This window comes from Epinephelus moara, chromosome 21 (genome assembly GCF_006386435.1).
Source record: "Epinephelus moara isolate mb chromosome 21, YSFRI_EMoa_1.0, whole genome shotgun sequence".
In the NCBI taxonomy this organism is placed as follows: domain Eukaryota; kingdom Metazoa; phylum Chordata; class Actinopteri; order Perciformes; family Serranidae; genus Epinephelus; species Epinephelus moara.
The window spans coordinates 6,786,202-6,806,726 of record NC_065526.1 but is presented as its reverse complement, the minus strand read 5'-3'; the positions used below and the strand labels follow the sequence as shown (position 1 = coordinate 6,806,726).

Sequence of the window (20,525 nt, the reverse complement as noted above, 5' to 3'; positions counted from 1 at the left end):
CTTTGCCTCTTTGGAAGCCTCTGGTTTGAACGTACAGTTAGAGTGTCCCTAATAAATATTTTCATATCTTTGTTTTAGCATCTTTTAGCTCATTGTTTTGGTTTGTTTTGGTTTCATGTCCTGCAACCAGACCGTTTCGGTTTGCTCTCACTGCTCTTATCAACCTCCTTTCCAGCAGCAGGCACCGGTTTCCACAATGGTGAACATGGTAGAGCATTTAGCAACTAAAACACCAGATGCTTCCCTTAGAGGTTAATGGAGACCAAACAAGAGCTTACATTTACCAGGGGGCCAAAACCATGACTCTGAATAAATGTTAATGTTGCTCCATGTGCACTAGATGTGTAAATAGGTAACTCCTCGCTAACATGCTAACACATATCAATTTTGTAAGGCTGTCTCTCTGGGTAAACGGAAATAGTACGTTCCTAAATGCTCAAACACAAAAATGTCTAATTTTATCTAACGTCTAAGATTAGGTGTGAAAGGGAATATGTGTCAAATTCAGAAGGCTGGTTTGAGTTTGTTAGCTGAGGTTAAAAGGAGATGAGACTGCTTGGTTCATATTCTCTGTGTTATCTTCTATTGTATTAGCATTTTGGCTGGATGGTGTGAGGAGAGGAGAGGAGAGGAGAGGCGAGGAGAGGAGAGGAGAGGAGAGGAGAGGAGAGGAGAGGAGAGGAGAGGAGAGGAGAGGAGACTCAGTCTACTACAACAGCACTTTAGGAGTACACTGCGTTCCTGGCCCACTTCCCATGCAGCTTGACAAGTCCAAAGAGTGGACAGGTGGTGTGGGGATGGTGCTGGAATGGTATTATGAGATGATGCCCAGTGGCCATGTGGCATCGCCCGCTCTTCGTATGGAACGAGAAGAGTCTGCGTGCCCACAGTGACCACAGCTATGAGTCACTGGCACTGCCACTTCCTGCCAAAGTGGATCAGAATGAGTGGGGCTTTGGGTCAGGGCAAGGCTAGAACATTTGATGACAAGATTCATGGCTGGGGACAGCCTTTCAGTGTAACACGAGGCTCCCAGCTAGCAGCCAAGCGAAGATCAGACCAGTTGTAACCCACAGAATGAGACAGCTCCAATCACAACAGAATTGACGCAGCTCAAGATAACATTCCTCCGAGCCAAAACACTTCGGGAGATGAAAGTGAAAATGTATCAGTTGAAGCTAAATGAATTGTAGCATCTTTGAAATGAAGGGGGAAAGGGCTTAAATTCAAGTGCATCAACTTGTTGACATGACTTGACTTATAAATAAGAGTGTGTCTCTGAGTGTGTTGTAATGCATGGGATCATGGATGGATTAATGAACAGGCCTGAAGTGTCAGGGCCCTTCCTTGGCTTTCATCTGCAAAATGTCACTCAAATCAACACATGCTGAACAGGAAGAGACAAAAAAGCCACAAAGACAGAAAACAACTACAAAGAGATACAAAGAGAGACGACTATGAAACATATAGTCACATATCGACGTTTGGTCGTGTCCTTCCACATCCAGATACGAGGTGCAAGGTACCCTGGGTGCGTTGGTTGTTGACGTTCTGGGACACCGTGTCAAGTTCTGCCTGTTACATGCACTGACTTCTTTCAAAATACACTTTCATTCTGACAGGAAATGTACCGTTTACATACAGTCTCTTTCAAAATAAAAGCGCTACCTCGGTACAACACTGTGAATTGACGTTTTTTGTCCTTTAACAACAAATGTACATGGTTGGGTTTACGCAACAAAAGCATGTGGTTAGGTTTAGGAAAAAAGAATAGGGTTTGGGACACAAACACCGCTCTCCCGGGTGAAGGTTGGTGTTTGTTGGACCCATGCACCATAACTCCCACCCACCCTACTCGGACTTCTGCTGCCTTAACTTTTGTTCTTGTCCTGCCTGATTCCCCCTGACGCTAGCCTGGAAATCCAGACCCAAATCTAGACAGATTTAGGGTCTGGCTATGAGTAATGCAAATGGCCCAACTCGAGGGGCGGCACCAAGCATGCATTTGAAAATATCACTGCACGCAATTGGATAACACTACGACCAATCAGAACAATACACGGGGTGACGTATATGCTTAGCTACCAGCGGAGCTAACTGGTAGATTAGACTCTTGCCGTATCCGGTCAGCAAAACAGCAAAAACGTCCTTCTTGCAAAGGAAAGATTCGAGCGCCGTCTTCTGTTCCTCTTTTAGAGAAAAAGCCAAGTCTAACTCGTTCATTGTAGCGGCCAAAGCCATTTCAAACAACTGGCGTTCATCCGTAGCTATCTTGCAATGTTTACTGACTGATTCTGGACTTGGTCATCGCAGCGCTGTTGTCATCTGTTTAGCTCGCCTCTGGCCCACCTATATCAGATACACCGATGTGATTGGTGCAGCTCGGCTACAAGGGCATGGATAATGAGCATCATTACTGATTGCCAGAGTGACTCGCTGAGCAAATTCAAATTGTGCTCTCGTGAGAACTCTGGATTTCCAGGGTACCCTGACGCCACCGGGTGCCCTTAAACTATGACAGCGACTGGCCGCATGTCATGCCAATGTTAAAGGACAGCTTTTTTTGTGTGTGTCTGATGCTGCAAGTCACTGCCAAAGCATCAGATTTGGACAACTTCATAATGAGACCGATTGCATAATGACCACAAAGAGATGCAAAGCAACTACAAAGAGAAGCAAAACGTCTACCAAAGGACACCACAGAGACACAAAACCCAATAGAGATGCCTAATGACTACAAAAAGATTCAAAACAATAAAACGAGGCTACACAACCATGAAGTCTGTGTCTTGCTGTGATACAGGAGCGGTGGTGGTGCCTTCTGCATGTCTGTGCCCAGGGGCCTATTGTCTCATAAGCCACCCATGCATGGAATCATCTTGTTTTGGCTAATAGCATCTCGGGGTAAAATGCAACTTTCCCAGGAATACATTCAGACTACAGCTGATGCAAAACAGCAAGAGGTTGGTAGAGCAACTGATCCAAGACTAATTGGAAAGGCAATGACAATTGTTTGACAATTGCAAGTTAAATGAGAGACGCTCTCTTTTTAGTCGGTTCTAATTTTGTGCGCGTAAACAAACAAGTTAAAAATAGAAACCCCCGACACGGGCCAAGTAAAACCTTCTATGAAAGCATAAAAGGGTTAGTTGTAATCCTGTGGATTAATGGATTTGACAAGGGCATGTGCCCAGTGTAAGTAATAGAGGCCAGATTACATGTAGATAAGGCTGTGGCAGGGGGATCTGCAGGGGCTCAGGGGCTCAACCTTCTCACCAACAAAAATACATGTGTCAGCCAAATTTGCAGTGTTCGAGAGGGAGAGATGTCATAGCTTTTCTGCAGGATGTGCTTTGATTGCGACTACCAGAATTTAAAGTAAAAGTACATCAAGGTAACTGTGTGTTTTTTGTTTTTGTTTTGATTAAAAGATTTTGTAACACCAGCATGGATAGCGTCACACTCCAAAGCGACTAGATTAACCGCAGCGGTCAAATTCACAGCAAAAGTTGAGCGGATTTTCAGCGCTGAAATCACAAAGAGTGATATATTGACAGATGGGAGAGCTGAAATCTTTTTCTACATGTGAACCAAGAGAGATTGGGACAAGTAGGACTCAGTGGTGCCTTTATTCAGTTCATTCAGACAACCGGAGTGGACGCGAGGTTTAGCTCTGGGTAAATCTGGCCTAGATTAAAGAGGTCTGTCAACTCTTCCTCAAATGAAGCACTGGATAATCATATTATGCATCATATGGGCTTCCAGTATTCACAGTGACATCATGCTAAGCTGGTACAATAGTGGCATGTGCCAGCAGCCTGTGGCCAAAGCAGTACACACACACACACACACTCATCCTTGCCGTGTCAAAGTTTGGACAAAGTGTACACACAGAGAAAAAGAGCAGCTTTTCATGCCAGCAGCGGCTTTAATTGAGGGATCCATGTTCAAAGAAGGGAAATGGACTCACTGTGGCGAGCTCATCAAACTTTCCAAACAGCTCGTTTAGCAGTTTAACCAGTTCCTGGGCTGTGCACTGGGAGGCCAGACTGGTGAAACCGACGATATCTGCAAACAGGATGCTGTGACAGAAAGAGAAAAAGAAGCATTTCAGTCATTGCAGGTTATTTATAGCAGCATGTATGAAGCAGGAAAAAAAAGATTACTGGGTGCCTGATCAGATCAGCTCTCAGGAATTTGTTTTAAATGACATTTAGGACGACTGAGCCAAAGTCAACTTAAACATTTTCTTTGCATAATGCTTTTACAGTAAACTAATCAAACATTCAAATTTAATGCCTTGCAGCAGCAAAAAAAGAAAGAAAAAGAGAGAGTGTGCTCCGTTCTCTGACTGGCAGCGCAGTCAAGCAGAGAGACTCAAAATAGAAGCGAGTGCATTCTCATGGGGATCAAGGTGGAAACATGTCCTGTTAGGAGCTGGTGAGGAGCCATTCTAGGATATATTGCAACCATCAAGACCCTGTCACCCTCTCTCCAGGTCAACTTGTATTCCCTTTTTGACAGTTGGTACACAGGACTGAGAGCGAGGTTTAAAGTTGAACTGAAATAAAAATACTTCAGCACATATATCAGCCGTGTTTGTGTTGACTTGTGTTTTGATGTGGTCAGAATTTCAATCACCAAAAAAGAAGAAATGTTCGGATTAATCTACTTTTCTGCTGTGATAGCACCTCCTACGTTAATGTTCTCCAGGTGGCGTGAATATTTGGACTGAAGATGTTGGTGCTGCAATGCAATTGTTCCAATATCTGTGTAGGTGGGAACTGAAAATAAATCACAATATCACTACGACTCCAACAGCCACATAAGCAGTTAACCAGCTGGCTAGTGTTGGTAACCGGCTCTTTTTGCTGCGAGTGCTCCGTATGTTACCCAGTGTCATCATTCAAATCAGCAGTGTAAATATAGACAGTGCCGGCGGTGTGGTTGCACTGGGACCCATGAGGTGGGGGCCCATAGAGAGAGGGACCCTCCAACAATGCGTTGGGTGGAGAATGGGTCGTTATGAGTGACTGCCACCTTGAAATATGCCTGTGTTCAAAGAACTCTCATCTCCGTCATGTTTATTTTTTCTTTATTTGTAAAACACTTGATAGCATCTATAACAAAAATATATGACAAAATAATAATTCATTCTTTATTTCAGACCCAGGGGGATCCATATCACAATAAAAAACACAGTAAAATATGCTTATTCTATAACTATAAATCAACTTTTCTATGAGTCAAATAATCTATAACTATAAATCAACTATTAAAATTGTTAAATTCAATTAATAATTTCTTAACTTATTATTTTCTTTGGTATTTTTTGTGATGTACAGATCTGCAATGATGATCACTGAGTAATATATATGTTCATGTTATCCAATGTCAAGTCTCTGACCATGTGACGAGATAATATGTGCACAATAGCATGCATTAGGGCCAATTGTAAGATAAGATAAGATAAGATAAGATAAGATAAGATAAGATAAGATAAGATACACCTTTATTGATCCCACAATTGAGAAATTCCAGTGTTACAGCAGTCAAGGAGAAAGATAAAAAATTTCAAAATTTAAACTTAAAAATTTTTTTTTTTAAAAACTAGGCATGCAAAAATAAAGTACAAAAATACAACAAACGATGATAAATAATAATAATGATAATAATAATAATAATAATGATGAGAAGTGAATAAAAATGAGCAGTGGATTAAAGAGAGCACATCTAGTGCAAGTGATTGTATGTGCCAAAAACAGCAAACAGCTGTGGTGTTTATAAAGTGTCCATAGTGTCCATAAAGTGCCCATGGTAATTTCTGTTTCTATGGACAATGAGCAATGAAAGAGAGACAGCTGACCCTAGTGAGATCCCCTTCTTTATAAATCGCAGGGCGAACACAGCACTGAGTGTGAGAGCTGCTAACATAAACAAAAGCTAGCTCCTGTTAGAATCAGTGCTAATGTTAGCAAATTAGGCTTCCACTTTCAGCCAAATTTGCTAGATTCCACTTGTCGAGTGAAATACAACCTTAACAGCACGATGGGTCGCATGTATTAAAGGAGCAGTATGTAATTCTGGAGAAAGACAGCTGACTGTTGAGTCTCACTCCAGATCTCATATACCAACTCTTTAGGCTAGTGGTTTGGCTACTTGACGACCTGGAAATGAATCTTTCTGCAGAACTTCACTTTAAAATTACCAACGGTAAATAATCAGCACTATTTAGCCTTGTTAAAAGGCCAAAAATTGTCTTGTATCAATCAGACTACAAGGCATCCTAATATGTCACAGAGACTAAGGAATAATGTTCATATAACATACTGATCTCACCGACAACAATAGTACAGCCAGAATATTCGCATTTAAAAAAATTTTTTACGGCCCGCAAATCATGTTCATGTTTTGAATTTGTGTTTTGGCCTGTTGCGCCACCCACCGCCGTCTACCAGTCACGCAGTCAGTAGAGTCTCAGCATCAGTTACAGTTACGACTGAGCTACAATGGCTGACAGTGCGACTAAACCCAAACGACCTCGTTCTGATTCCCAAAAACAGCAAGACAAAACTCGAGGCAAAGCGAGGGTCTATATAGGAGATGCTTTTGAACGGTGGAGACGGTTGAAAGCGGAGAAGAATGTGAAATCGGAAGTCGAAGTGGCTACTCTTCTCCTCGACAGGTAAGCTTTAGCCAAAGTTGGCTAACTAGCATCATAGCTAGACGGGGATGGACATTTTGAATACTTTCAACTGTTATTCATTTTCGATCATACATTGTAGCCCATGTGCAGGTGGGTCATCGACCCGACTGTTTTTTTTGAGAAACAAACGTTAGCAGCACGGCAAGCAGCATTAGCAGTGTCCCGGTACATAGCATTAGCAGCCGGCTCCTCCTCAGCTGTATCCCGGCAGCAGCGTTAGCAGCAGAGAAGCCGGACTTGCTCGAATGGTCCGCTGGAAAACCGAAGATCAAGGACGCGGCGATGCAGCCCTGCCGCGGCAGCTGCCCGTGGGCAAACAAATCAGTCTCCAGTGTGCCGCTGTCCAGCAACCTCAAATCTGTAGGGGAGTGGGTTGAAGTATAATAACGGGTAATATGATGAGAATATATAGAAACAGGATGTATAGTCGGTAGCGGATTGAACGTGATATAATTTTGGAAGGACTTGGCCTGTTGTTTTGTTTCTTTTTTGGATTCTCGATAAACTTCGTTAACCTTTTTCCCGGCCTCATGTGAGCACTGTGGATCTTAAGAAAAGGAAACACGAGTCAATGAACTTTGGTACGTTGAAACAGCCACAAAAATGTCGCTAGAGGCCTGAAGCTTGGACACCGTTTCTGAAAATGTGTCCAAAATGGTTTTATCCTCTTCTGAAATGCAAAAGTGTACACAGTAGCAACAGTAACATTTTCGATTACATAAAAAGTGTGAGGAATTTAAGTGTCACCTTTAAACGTTGCTTTCCAAAGCTGTGTTCACACTATGGGCAACACTGCAACGGTGTGACCAGATACATTAACACCGTGCTTTGCAATCTATCACCCTGGGCTTGTGTGTCTGCAACTTGCGACAAAACACCTCGACTGAGCATCATCTAAAGTTTGTATGTGGTCAAAAAAATATCCATGCTTTTGATCACTGCTGAATTTCACCTCCCCAAGCTAGCATTGTGTCCGCTAACAATGCTAAATAAGGAGCACCACAGCTAGAAACAACATAGATTTGTTGATGTTTCACCTCGTCACTGCAGCGCTGAAAAAAGGTGAAGCCAGCTGAGCTCTTGATTTGTAGCACCTGTCAGCAGCGGCAAGGGTTAGGCATCAGTTTGTAGCTTCATGTCACCTGCCTCCACTGAAAATGACTTGTACCCTGTTGCTGTTTTGCTGGTAGATCTAACAGCATAAAGTTGGTAGAGGTTATTTTACATGTTTATATACCCTAACCTTTTTTCTGTGATTGCTGCTGATTACCTTCTTCATCATGTTTCATTATAACTTGACGATGGGCCCTGGAGGAAAGGTTACTTGTGTTGAAAACTTCTGCATATTAATAGGGTCCACCTGCCCCTGAGAAACGACTCATTATCAATCTGCATCAGAGCGGAGCGGAAACTTTTCCTGTGAAGGATTCGCCCTGAGTGCTGGTTGGCAACGGAGAGTGTGAAGGGACTTAGTCATCAAACTCTGACTGTCCCGTCCTGTCTGCGACTCTCGAAGTGACAGCAGACTGTTGCCTGCATGTGGGCTGGTGTGTTCACAGTGTGTCAGAGTGCTGGATCTCTAACTGGGAGCTGCTAAATGTCATTTTGTTGTCTCACAGATGTCACCGTAACGAGGGGAAATAGATTCAATTTGTGTGAATGTTTTAATTGGCAACCATCTGTGGCTGACAAATATTTGAAACGTTAAGTACTGTGCGAGTGCAAACACTTAAATTCAGTGAAACTCTGAAAAGAACTTGAAGTGATGCTACGATGCGTTTCACATCAGCGAACAAAGCAGTGTGCAGATGCAGTCGAAGCTGCTTTAATGTGTGCGGTGAAATTACCCAACAACAGAGCAAAAAGCTGGATGAACGCCAAATTGATTTTGATGCCCAGTTATTTAATTCCTCAAACTATCACAACAAATTCTGTTTCATGTCTGCTCTGGATTTCGGGCCAAAACAATTTCTGGTCTTGAAAAAGCCATCTTAAAAGTTAATCTGTGATTATAAATTTCACCCATATGCCTCATAGCCTTCTGTCATTCTCCTCAAGTAACCCAAATGTAGACTCAGACAAGCTGATTGTAAAATTAATCATCATTTCACAGCCCCACCTGTGGTAATCATCCCAAAGCCAGCTGGAAATCCAACCATCTTTTCACAGGAAAACTATTTTCTGTGGCAGCTGTGTGAAGAGAGGAAGCCTGCAAACTACACTATGAAATCATGTTGTTATATTTGGAGTCGATCATCACTCATTCATCTTCTCTGTATCTTTACATAGACTGCTGGCTATTATAAGAGCACAGGGTGGAGGACTAATTTTGCTTGCGAGGAACAATGCTAATTATTTTCAGAGCTCTGTTTTTAAAAATAGCACAGTAGCACTACAGCGTCTGCCCGGAGAAGCTTATAGTGCATCTTTCTCTGATATTACACAGGCGAGATCGTCGCCCTCCACACACACATATTTTAGGATGATCCCTAGCGCGCTGGCTGACAGACTCCTTTGAAGCGACACATGTCTCAGTTCACGATATCTGTATAGCTACTTGACACGTAGAGGCATTTCTGCAATTCTCATGATGACTGCCTGCCTCAAATTCAAGCGCTGTTTTGTCGGACAGTATTGTATAAATTGTCTCTCCACATCGTTTAATGCTTTAATGCACACATCCCTTAAAAAGAGAAAACACACACTGGAATCATGGCCCTCATTTTGCCCTCAATAAGCACCCTAGGCAAGCTTCTCCTGGTGCCAGCCCCCGAAAAAATAATTCAATATTTTTTTGTATTTATTACAAACAAGAACACACATGAACAATTTAGCTAACAAATGATAATAATAAATAAACAATAAAAGAGTACAGTATGTGCAAATTTACAAATTGTCCCTTCTTTCTGCCTTTTTTTTTTTTGCACTTGTAACTTTTGTTTCCCCAGAGCCTCTTTCCACATTTATTCAAAGACAAGACACTAGTAGAGTAACAAGGAGCAGCGTGGATGGCAACTGTAAAATACCATATCGTAAATCTAAATTTAAGTATTTTAAACTGTATATATTTATAACATTTTAGGTCTACATGTAAAAGCCCAACTGGGGAGAAGAGCTGAAAATTAGCAATAGCTATAAACGCTCTGTGTAACACGTCAGTCTCATACTCTGTATTGGAACTATGTTAAACTGTATTGTCCCTATGAAATAAAATAAAATAAAATAAAATAAAATAAAATAAAATAAAATGAATTGAAATAAAATAAAGTAAAATGAAATAAAATTAAAAATAAAACAAAACAAAACAAAACAAAATAAAATAAAATAATACATCACCCTGGATGAATTTTACCTTTTATTTTCTCTTAGTGTGATGCTCACCACAAAGACATTCTACCATACCTATCATTTCTCCAGCATGTTCAAACTGGTGGGATCATCACTCACTGCAGAACACCCTAAGGTGAAGTGCATTTTGGATCATTTTTCTCTTATGTTCAATTTCTTTGAATTAAACTAACAATTAACTACCTACCAGTGAGTACTTTGGTTACATATATATGTCAGAGGCAGAAATTTTCATACAGGCAAGCAAAGTTTTGGATTATACTGGAAAGCAACCTGAGCAAAGTTGAACTGAGGCTACGTGTGGCTGTGCATGAAGCATAGACCAGCCGTGACCTGCTGCAGAGAGCATCCCATTGAGTGCATGGCCCCGATGTCTCGTGACCCCGTGTGAACTTCACTGCACTCGGTTATTTTTGGCTGTGTTTACCTCATTTAAACCACATGCACACCACTGTCTCCACTTTAATGTGAAGCACGCATGGCTCACAGGGCTGCTGTTCCGCTTAAAGTTCAGGTCAGATTTCTGTCCCTGGTTTACAGAGATATAGAAATCTGTCTGTAAATTGCAAAGTGCAGCATGAGTGTAAAGTTTTATGATCCTCATGTAATATGGGTCAAAAGGTGCAGGTGAATTAATAATAAGCCACAAATGTTAGTAACTGCATATTCAAAACTCATAAACATGTTTATGATTAAGTACCTTTCCGATATGAGCAACTTGTCCCGCTCAGCACATCTTAAAGGTTCATACTTTAAATAAAAGAACAAATACTTGGTAATTAGTAACCGTGTCCACGTGTGCCAAGACAGGCGAGCTAAATCATAATGACAAATATGGGTTTGGGGTGTGTGCTGAGCCTGCATTAATACCACAAGGCTTTTTTTGACATAGAAATTGCAGGTGAGTTACGAAGCATTTTCACTGAGTAATCCCACAACTCTTTCATGAGTTGGATCAGTGAGAAGCACAGGGATCACAGCCTGGGAGCAACTGTATCTGATTTTGAATGTCCTCCAGCAAAACTTTCAGAACAAACACTGCAGCACACTTGGCAACAGCTATCAGTTAGTCTAACCCCAGCCAGAGCCTACACCAAACGTACCATATTCACTACCCAAAGTCATCCCCAACTCATGTTTTTAGCTCAGAAAACTCCACGGCAGGCGAAGCACAACACATAAAATGATTAAGAGATGTAATACAAACATGATTTTTCCTGTGGTAACTGCAACTTCTCTAATAATATTGTCTAATTCGACCTCCCTCACACCCTCATCCATTATTTCCTCTCCAATGGCACATATTGGCGGGAAGTTATTCCCTTAATTATCTCCTCATTCCCTCTGTGGGAGGCATTACTGTAGCTATTTTGGCAGATGTGATTTCAATTTAATCACGTAGCGGAAGACACAAGACAGCTCAAGGGTTAACTCCGAATGGGCCCCTATGGAGCTACAGTATGTGGGCAGCGTATGTGCTGACGCTGGGCCAATAAAGGCGCTCGCACAGACGAGTATGCAAGATGCTTACAGCAGATTTTAGAAGAATGGACTGGAACTTCTTTGTGAGAGTGTGAGCATCTGCAAACTTTACAAAACTCTGTGACAATGATCCAAGTAGAGAGAATTACATAAGGGGTACAATTAAAGGACTTTGGGGGCTGTTATTGACATGAGTGACTAAGCCCTTAATAACAGTGACTTTAGGAAGAGGCGCTGGGCTAGGAGGCCCCTGAGCCCTTGGGCCTAACATAACCAAATGGTTTTAGGGTGCTTTCAGACCTAGAGTGGTCTCCTTTGGTCCGAATCAGGAACTCATTTTGTTCCAAAGTTGTATAATTGCCTAGAGTTGGTTCGTGTTCTCACGGCAGCATTTACAAGCAAACTACATAAAATGCCTTGCGTGAGAAAGCTGCTCTTGATTGGTCAGAATTTCCATGCGGGAAAGATCCAGGAAGTAAACCAAACGTTGAAGAAGAGTACACTTGCAAGATAAATGTGACACTTTCTAATGTCACAATGGAGGGACAGCTACGCAGGTTGATTTTAGCGCTGCTCATCGTGGACTATATTGCTGTCATTGTTCATTTTAGTCAAACCATACAGTTTGAAAACGAGGCGCGGCTCCAACTAGAAAACAATGTTTTGATGCATTGGATGTGCTGAATGTGCATATTAAGGCAGTACAGGAGGAGGCGCACATTAATAATCCTCCAGGACTGTAACATGCTCATGTTTAACCCAAACAATGTGTCATGTGACTGCAGTTGGTTCGGATCGAGGTCAGAAAACGTTCTCACCACAAATTAACCACCTCTTCAAGAAGGTCTTGTTACGGTTGTTTTGGTGTGCACCTGAGTGTGATTGCTGTGTTCACACCTGCCCAAATGAACCACATTTAGGGGGCAAACGAAACATGAAGAAACGTAGAGCTCAATATGTCTGCAACATAACGTAACATATCAAGGGTTTGCAGATACACATAATGCCACTATTTAGTTAGTAGTTTACTTAGTATGGCGTCATTGGTGGGAATTTATCTTAAACTAGTATTTTGTGTATATTTACTGTATGTATGGGTGTGGAATTAAATGTTATACAGACATGATGGAAATGCTTGTGAATTAAAAGACAAAGAGTGGTGAAGATACATGATGTATTAAAGCGGGTACTAAATTATTGAGTGATGATAAGTCTGAAAGGTCCTTGATTAATAGAGTGATGTGATATTTAACAGAGCATGCGGCTAATTTATCACTGCTTTCACATTATTATCATATAATTAATAAAAAAGCAATTTAATAGACGTGACTTGATAAATGAAAACACAATTCAGTATTAATTACTGATGGTATGAAAATGTCCTTTCTGTAAAGCAATCATTGTTGTTTGCAGCTCAAAAGCATTTTTAAATATATTTTAATCATCAGTTACTGTACTACCAGCCCTCAAGACAATGAAAGTCTATGTCGATACGGAGCAATAATATCTCACATTTCTTGTTAAATAAACTTCAGGTTTGTTATTTTGGAGCCATATTCTTTTTTTTTTTCGTGAGTGATTACTACAATATCCCCGTGGCTGGATTTTAATCAGATCAAATACTGCCCACAGTCTCAGAACATAATGAAGAAAACACAGAGTATATTGTGCACCACACTGTTTACTTTCTAATTACAGTCCACCCAAATCACATAAATCATGTCGGCATCCAGTCTAGATCACTCTCAAAGGGTGGCGCTATCTGAAGGAGTTCAAGGCACAAAAGCAATCAGCAGAGCTCCGCCGAGATGTGTCCATATTTAACCACCACGCGCACACACGGCGTTATGCAACAAGAATTTAGTCTCCATTGCATTTAATCCCCTGTAGCAACTTAATCCTGGGGCTAAGCAAACTCTCCTCCTCAAGCCTCCCTGCTGCTCTGATAACATAGAGGAAAGGAGGAGAGGAGATAAGAAAAGGAAATGTTGGAGCATGATAGAAGGAGATTTAAGAATACAGTAAGAAACGCAGATTAAAGCAGGTGATGAAAAGGAGAATTGGAAAAAAAATCTGACTTATAAATTGCAGAGAATGGAGCAGTGACTGTAATGCTTTTAAACACTGTGTTTACATGTTAGCGACAAAGGGTTAAAAGGTCAATCACAGCCAACTAAAGCTGCAGGAGTCAGGTAGAGCGCTAGATGTAACTGCAGACTGCAGATTTACACCAGTGGACTGTAACTATGTGCATTTACTCATGTGCTGTACTTATGTACAGCTCTGAGGTACTTGTACTCCACCCGCTACATTTATCTGACAGCTATATGTAACCGGGTGGTTATCTACAGTGTATATATTGCATTTCTCTTCTGTGTCCCTCAGTCTGTTTATGTTGCAGCAGGCATGGCGATTGCGGCAGGTGTGTGTCACGCCCCTTACCGGCACCTGTAGTGCAGCCGCATCATTGGCTGCCAATGCGGACCTGTTCATATACCCCCCGCTGTCGTTTAGTCGCCCTCTCTCCCCTGCTGAAGCGAGTGCTGGCCAGCGTGCAGCTCCGCCGAGCCGTGGTTTCCTGGCGTAGTATGTGCCGTGTGTTCGTTCTCCAGGTATGTGTAGCGCAGTCTCATGATGCTGTGAAGATGTTATAAGGTGCTATGTTGACAGTTCTCTGTTGTAGGTTGGCGTGTTGAGCCGAGGTGTGTGTGTGTGTCCCCTTCCGGTTAGCCGCCGCTGCCGCCGTTAGCTTCTAACAGCTTTGATTTGTGCAGGCTACAGCTGACCATGCAGGTAAACAGTGCCACAAGCCCAATGATTTTGTCTGCTAGTGCTTAAGTAGCTTATGTATTGGTTACTAACTCTGTGTCTCTTTTAAAGTTTGCCTGGCGTTAGGCTGTTGTTTTGCCCTGCCTTGCCTCTTACCTCCATAGTTTGTTCTTTTTTTGTTTTGCCTGGCTCACTTAGACAGCCGCTCTGCCTTCGTCGTTTAGACGCCCTTTTTTTAAAGTAGTGTACTGTAGTTCAAGACTGACCTCAGACCGTGACTCCTTAGTGGGGGGTGGGAAGTTAACACAGTGTTGAGGACCTGCTAAATTTATGCATGTAGCATGTTTATTTTTGTTTTTCTTTTGTTTTGATTTGAGTTTGCAGTTGTTTTGTATATAGATATTTTGTTTGGTTTCTTTTCTTTCTTTTTGTTTATTTGCGCAGTTGACCTCAAAAACAGCTAAAGTTGTTGACTCTCTCTTTCTAACTTAACTTTTGAGTCATTGGTACAGATTAATATTGTACCCTTTGGAAATAAAAAGAACTATATAACTGTTTTGTTTGTTTTTTTAAAAGAGAGAAATAACTTAATAAAGAAATTATTTTATTGTGAGTAATAAAACTTGTTAAACTTCTTACATCGTGCCTGTATTCATTTGTGTAACTTACCTGTGTATGGGTGATTTTTGGGAAACCCTCTGAGAAATGAAAGTGAAAAGTAGATTCTTTAGGTGCAAGTCCTAAGGTGGCGTTGTTGGTGCTAATTCTCCAGATCTGCCTCTCGCAGTTCAACTGGTATTGCCACATATAGTTACTCTGCAGATGAAGGTTCTACATGCAAACATCAGTTTAAAAGATATGATTTGTTGCTTTAGGTTAAACTACCCAATTGTATATGAAGTAGTAAAATCAGCTCCCTCTCGACTGGCTATGAAATTAAAATGGTAATGCATCCACAACCAGAAGGACCTCCACCAAGGCCAGATGTACTATCTTGCAATGTTAATGAAAGTGAAATATAATTCCTGTATGCAGCCTGTGATTTGCATCTGTTCCAAAATTTAGTAGGTTCTTCCAGCAAGTTTAATAAAAGATGGGCCAGCAGTTTTTTCGTAATCCTGCTGGCAAACAAACAAAAAAAGAGCCAAAAACACAACTCCTTGGCAGATGTGATTATAGTATAAATAATGATACAATAATAAAATAAATATTAACAAAAGACAGAAAGGTGAGATTCTGCTGCGTCATGAATACTTTTAGCTTTGATACATTTTGCTGATGACACTGTTCTTTATCATTTTAAATCCTGGACTTGAGATTGTAATGGTGTATTTTTACAGGGCGGTATTGCTACTTTTCTCATGCAGACAATCTGAAAACTCCTTCTCATCACTGCAGATTGTATAATAGCAGCCCACCAACAACCAAAGTAAATAAGCAATACAAAGATATCAAATGTGCTCAAACACTGAAGGGCATTCAGTATTTGGCATTCAAAAACGTCAAACAAAACTGATTGAGAGCTGGTTTGTTGGTTGGGAGGGAGGAGGAAAGATGATGTGATGATTGTTGTTTTGTTAGTTACTGTTAAGCTTCTGAAAAAGGAGCTACTGTAACTTCTCAAAGAAAGACGCTGGAGCAGAAAAATAGAAAATATCTATTCACTACCCTTTACAGGAAGAAACTATAAGAATAACATATAATTACAAGACATTTCCGAAGACGTATTTGTCAAACATCACAGTTAGCTGCTGAGATTCCATAGCCATCAATCTGTAGGAAAGTATTGACCTTAAGACAGAAAGCATCGCTCCCAAACAGTTGGAAGCTTGGCAACCATGCAGGACATTGCATAAGTGCCAGAGGAATCTCCTCCTCTCTAAGCATTGCTTAATCGGCCTTTCTCTTTCCCCCGGTAGGAACCCTGACTGCAAAAGCCTTGCTTCTCCTGGGGGCTGCCAAAATATGATGGCCAAGATATGATGGCCAGGAAGTTGGCATATGCACCACTGGCATATTAGCCTTAGCACAGCAAGAATATGACCACATTTAGTCATATGATGATCTGAAATAATTCCTCTATCATTGCTCCAAAAAATGTGCCGCCCATATTAAACACATGGAAAGCACAAGCTAATGTCTTTGGGTTTCAGTGTTATCAGGACTGATAATAAACAAGTGAGTCAGGGAATAACCCGTGATATTCAATGTGAGGAATTAAATATTTCACTTTTGCAGCCTGGGGCGGTGTTAATGTTTTAGGACACTGTTGGGTCAGATCACACTACACTGCGTAGCCCTCAGTGTTCTCTCCAAAGGACATGTTTAGTCAAGTTATTCCGTTCCTTTTAAGCATGCCCTATAATGCATTGAGACAGCGTTTATTTTATTATTTGAGCTTTGTCTCTCTCTCCAAGTGTCACGGTTAAAAGTGGTATTAGTTAAGTCAATTCAAGAGGGCTTTAAATACCACTGGGAATGGTCTGCAGTTGTATTGTGTTAATGTGAAGATCCTACCTGACATTGTCATGACGCTGGATGTAGATTTTGTGAAAGATCCTTTCTGGGGGCTTCAGGAAATCCTCTTTCATCTCCATAGCTACGTTCCTGGGCAACAGACTCATTAACAGGCGCTCCTGTGTGTGTGTGTGTGTGTGTGTGTGTGTGTGTGTGTGTGTGTGTGTGTGTATGAAAGAGAAAGAGGCAGAGAGAGAGAAGAGATAAAGTAAGTTTAATATAAATTTATAGAGTCAAACACAGCAAAGTTATCATAGGACAAAGTGTTAGTAGCGATAAGAAATGTGCGAGACATAAAGGCATGAAATCTAACAGAAATGAATAATGTGTCGAAATGACTCACGGCACAGGAGAGAGGGAGGGAGGGGGGAAAAAATAAGGACAAAAAAACAAGCACACATCTAATTTTACCCATACTTTCAGCAGCGTACAGGTGCCTGTACCTGTTTCTCGTTCTCGTCCTCCATGCGGAGTCTCTCTTCAATGCAGTTGCGAGCCTGGAGGAAGGCCTTCCTCTGGGCTCGTTCTGTCAGGATGCGCACAAACAGCCCTGACAGGTTGACACTGGTGAACAGCACTGTGTTGGCAACCAACTGCAAACAGAGGAAGAAAATGAGCATGAAACACACTCTTTTAATTCTTTATTACAGTTGTTAAAGACAAATACAGTATTGGGAAATCCTTAGTAGGTGATGTGAATGTGTTTGATTCATTCTTATGTATTTTTTTTATCTGTTTCATCTTTTATATACATGTGCTTCAGAATGATGACTGAAAAGTTCATTTGAATTTTCATATATGTATAATCAGAGTTTACATATGGAATCTAATTGATATTTTATGTCTATATGTCTGGTGCACAGTGCATTCTTTAAGCAGAATTTATACTTGTGCATCAGCTCTACGCCGTAGCCTAGGCTGTTGTAAGCGTTTATACTTGTGCAGTGGTGTGTCTGCTGCAGTTACACCTCTAAAACACTAGCTGGCAGCTGGGTTTCTGTGAAGTGCTGTGAAATTTAAATCACACCCAAAAAGGCACTTAAACATGGCTTCAACACAAGTACACAAATACAACATGCTAATGTTTTTAGCACAAGCCTATGGCATTTTACATTGTATGAATTAGCTTAGCAGCTTGCAGACTTTTCCTCCACTGATATGAAACCAAGGACAACAGCAACATTTAACAAAGGTTACATTACAAAATTCGGCTCTGTTACAACTCACAAGGTTCACTGACAAAACAACCGTCAACACGTTTTCCAAACAAATACAACATGCTAACATTATTAGCACAAGCCTATGGCATTTTACATTGTATTAATTAGCCTGGCAATGAGTGGCGATTTCCACTGCTCATATGAAGCCAAGATAAATCACACACAAAACTTAAAATGTTGTTTTTGTGGAGGCTTTATTGTCTTATCTGTGAAATTAAAGTAAATAAAAAGCTTAATTTCCACTGAGGGAAATGGTTTCAGCTTACAAAAATAGTCAGAAGGTCTGCTTTGCCTTGACTTGTTGCTACATTTCTGGGGAGGTGCACGTCAGGCTTTCGTTGAGGCAGAGCGTATGCTGTAGGTACGGCATCGATCCAACGCAGAAGTATAAATCCTGCATTATGAGTATGTGAAAGTGTGTTCCTAATTTTCCTCAATCCTGGGTTAAGGTTCCCCAAATGGGCTGTTGAGAGGAATTAAATCAGTCTTCTCAATTCATTGACTTGTGTATATTTTTAGCTGTTTTATTTTATATTTCTCGATATTTATATTTATTTTAAATGCCATTATTATCAACTCCACATATAATCTTTAAATGCATTTTCAAAATTTTTGATTTGGTCTTAGATTTGTGATTTACTGTGTTTTAGCATTTTTATTTCTTTTCCCACTGTGTGTTTCTGTTGACAGGGATAAATAAAGTTGTATTGAACTGAATTAAATTGAATAAATTCACTCTAATCTATCCCATTATTAACTATTAGATTTAGAATATACACTGTATGTAACGTCCTCCTGCATGCGAGATGAATGACAGGGTGGTGGGGCCCAATATTTCTCTATTTTGGGGTGTGTGACATTAAAGTGTGTGAGAATCTGTGCTCTGGTTCATCCATCACAGCAGATACACAGCAGCATGACTGCTTCAACCTTGTAGCAGGACACAAAGAAAACAGTTTTTCTTTCTACTTGACTGAGGTCGGCTGGCTATGACTTTGTACACAAACCAAACAAGGTCCCATATCCACCTCTAGAGTGAACACAAGCAAGCTGTTACCCTAGGCAGCAATTATGTATTCATAAGAATAAAGGAAGTTATTCTCCTCATATCTTGGGTCATTCATCATAAGTGTTTTGTGCAGCTGGAGTCAATGATGGAGCACATTTGACCTCAGGAAAACCTATAACAAACACCTATGGGCTAAACTAAAAATATAGCGTAATTTTCTGGAGGATTTCTGTTTCAGCGAACATCATAAAAACACTGTTAAACCTTCATATGACACACACACTACAGCAAATTTAACAGACTTCTATTGCCACAGACAGGCATGTTTCCCAGTCCAATGAATAATGGATTGCCTTGAAAAGACTGTTTTTGGCAGCAGCAGTCTGTCTTTGTGCTTGGCAGCAGCGCTGGCAAGCGTCAACATGTTCGAATGATGCTCAAGTTACTTTACAGCCTCGAGTAAGTAAACGTGGACATCTGAGGTGAGTGGTGTAAAACATTCCTTTGCTTATCTGTGGTGATAACCCCAATTTGCCTTCATGTGGCAGTAACTGACCTTACTGCAATACGCTCACTCGTGCAGATATCTTGCATCACTGTCAGTAAGACAGCTCCATACATGCTCATGCAGTGAGGAAACTACAACCTTTACACTGGCTTTTATTATGAACATCATTATTTGTGAGTGATCCTTTTATACACTAGGGCTTTCATTTAAAAGGATACTTTGCTCATTTTCAACCAGCTTTGTATTATAACAATGTGGGTAGTATGTGTTAATGAACTGTGGTTAACTTCCCACTGTCTTACCAGTGCCCAGATCTCCTTGCTCATATCCCAGTTTAAGATTTCGCTGGCTCTAGGACTGCTGCTCAAACTACAGATTGTACTTCTGCATTTTCATGTGCCCACCGCCACCAGACACAAGAGTAAAGTTATAGAAGCAGCTAGAGAGAGAGAGAGAGAGAGAGAGAGAGAGAGAGAGCTACCCCTCTGTCTCCCTCTTTTTCTTTGAAATGCAGACCAAACTCAGATCAAACAGTGAAACTAAGCAGTGCTGATCAAATATAACCCAAGATTCTTTTACTGTATTGCTTATTTCTCACCTGAAATGGCTTCAGAAATATATTTTAGTGCACTGTTTGGCTGTAACAGGAGAATTTGTGGACAAAATGTTTCTTGTATTGTAAAAACAGAGGCTGAAAATACTGAGATCAAACTGGGCTGATCAAATATGACACCAGATTCTGTTACTGCGCTGCCTATTTCTATATTGCCTCAGACACATATTTTAGCTTATCATTTAGCTGTAATTCCAGATTGTTTAGGCCCGTTTCCACTGAAGAAGTTCCTGGTACTATTTGGGGGGCAGGAACTACTACAGGAACGTCCTCTCGCTCGGCCCTCTCAACTGCTGTGTCTCCACTGAGAGAACGGAGTAGGAGGAAGGTTCCTGTAAAGTTACCGGGCTCTG

General features: G+C 41.0%; 1 protein-coding gene across 2 annotated transcripts in view; it reads right to left on the bottom strand.

The window, feature by feature from the left end:
* LOC126382925 (adenylate cyclase type 1-like) overlaps positions 1–20,525 on the bottom strand; it is a 60,551-nt gene that overhangs the window by 36,657 nt on the left and 3,369 nt on the right. For both annotated transcript variants that reach the window (XM_050033207.1, XM_050033209.1), the window contains exons 2-4: positions 17,266–17,415; positions 16,823–16,941; positions 3,971–4,082 (exon numbers count right to left, since the gene is read on the bottom strand). In XM_050033207.1, coding sequence (XP_049889164.1) covers positions 3,971–4,082; positions 16,823–16,941; positions 17,266–17,415 — 381 coding nt within the window. The remainder of the gene's footprint in view (positions 1–3,970; positions 4,083–16,822; positions 16,942–17,265; positions 17,416–20,525) is intronic.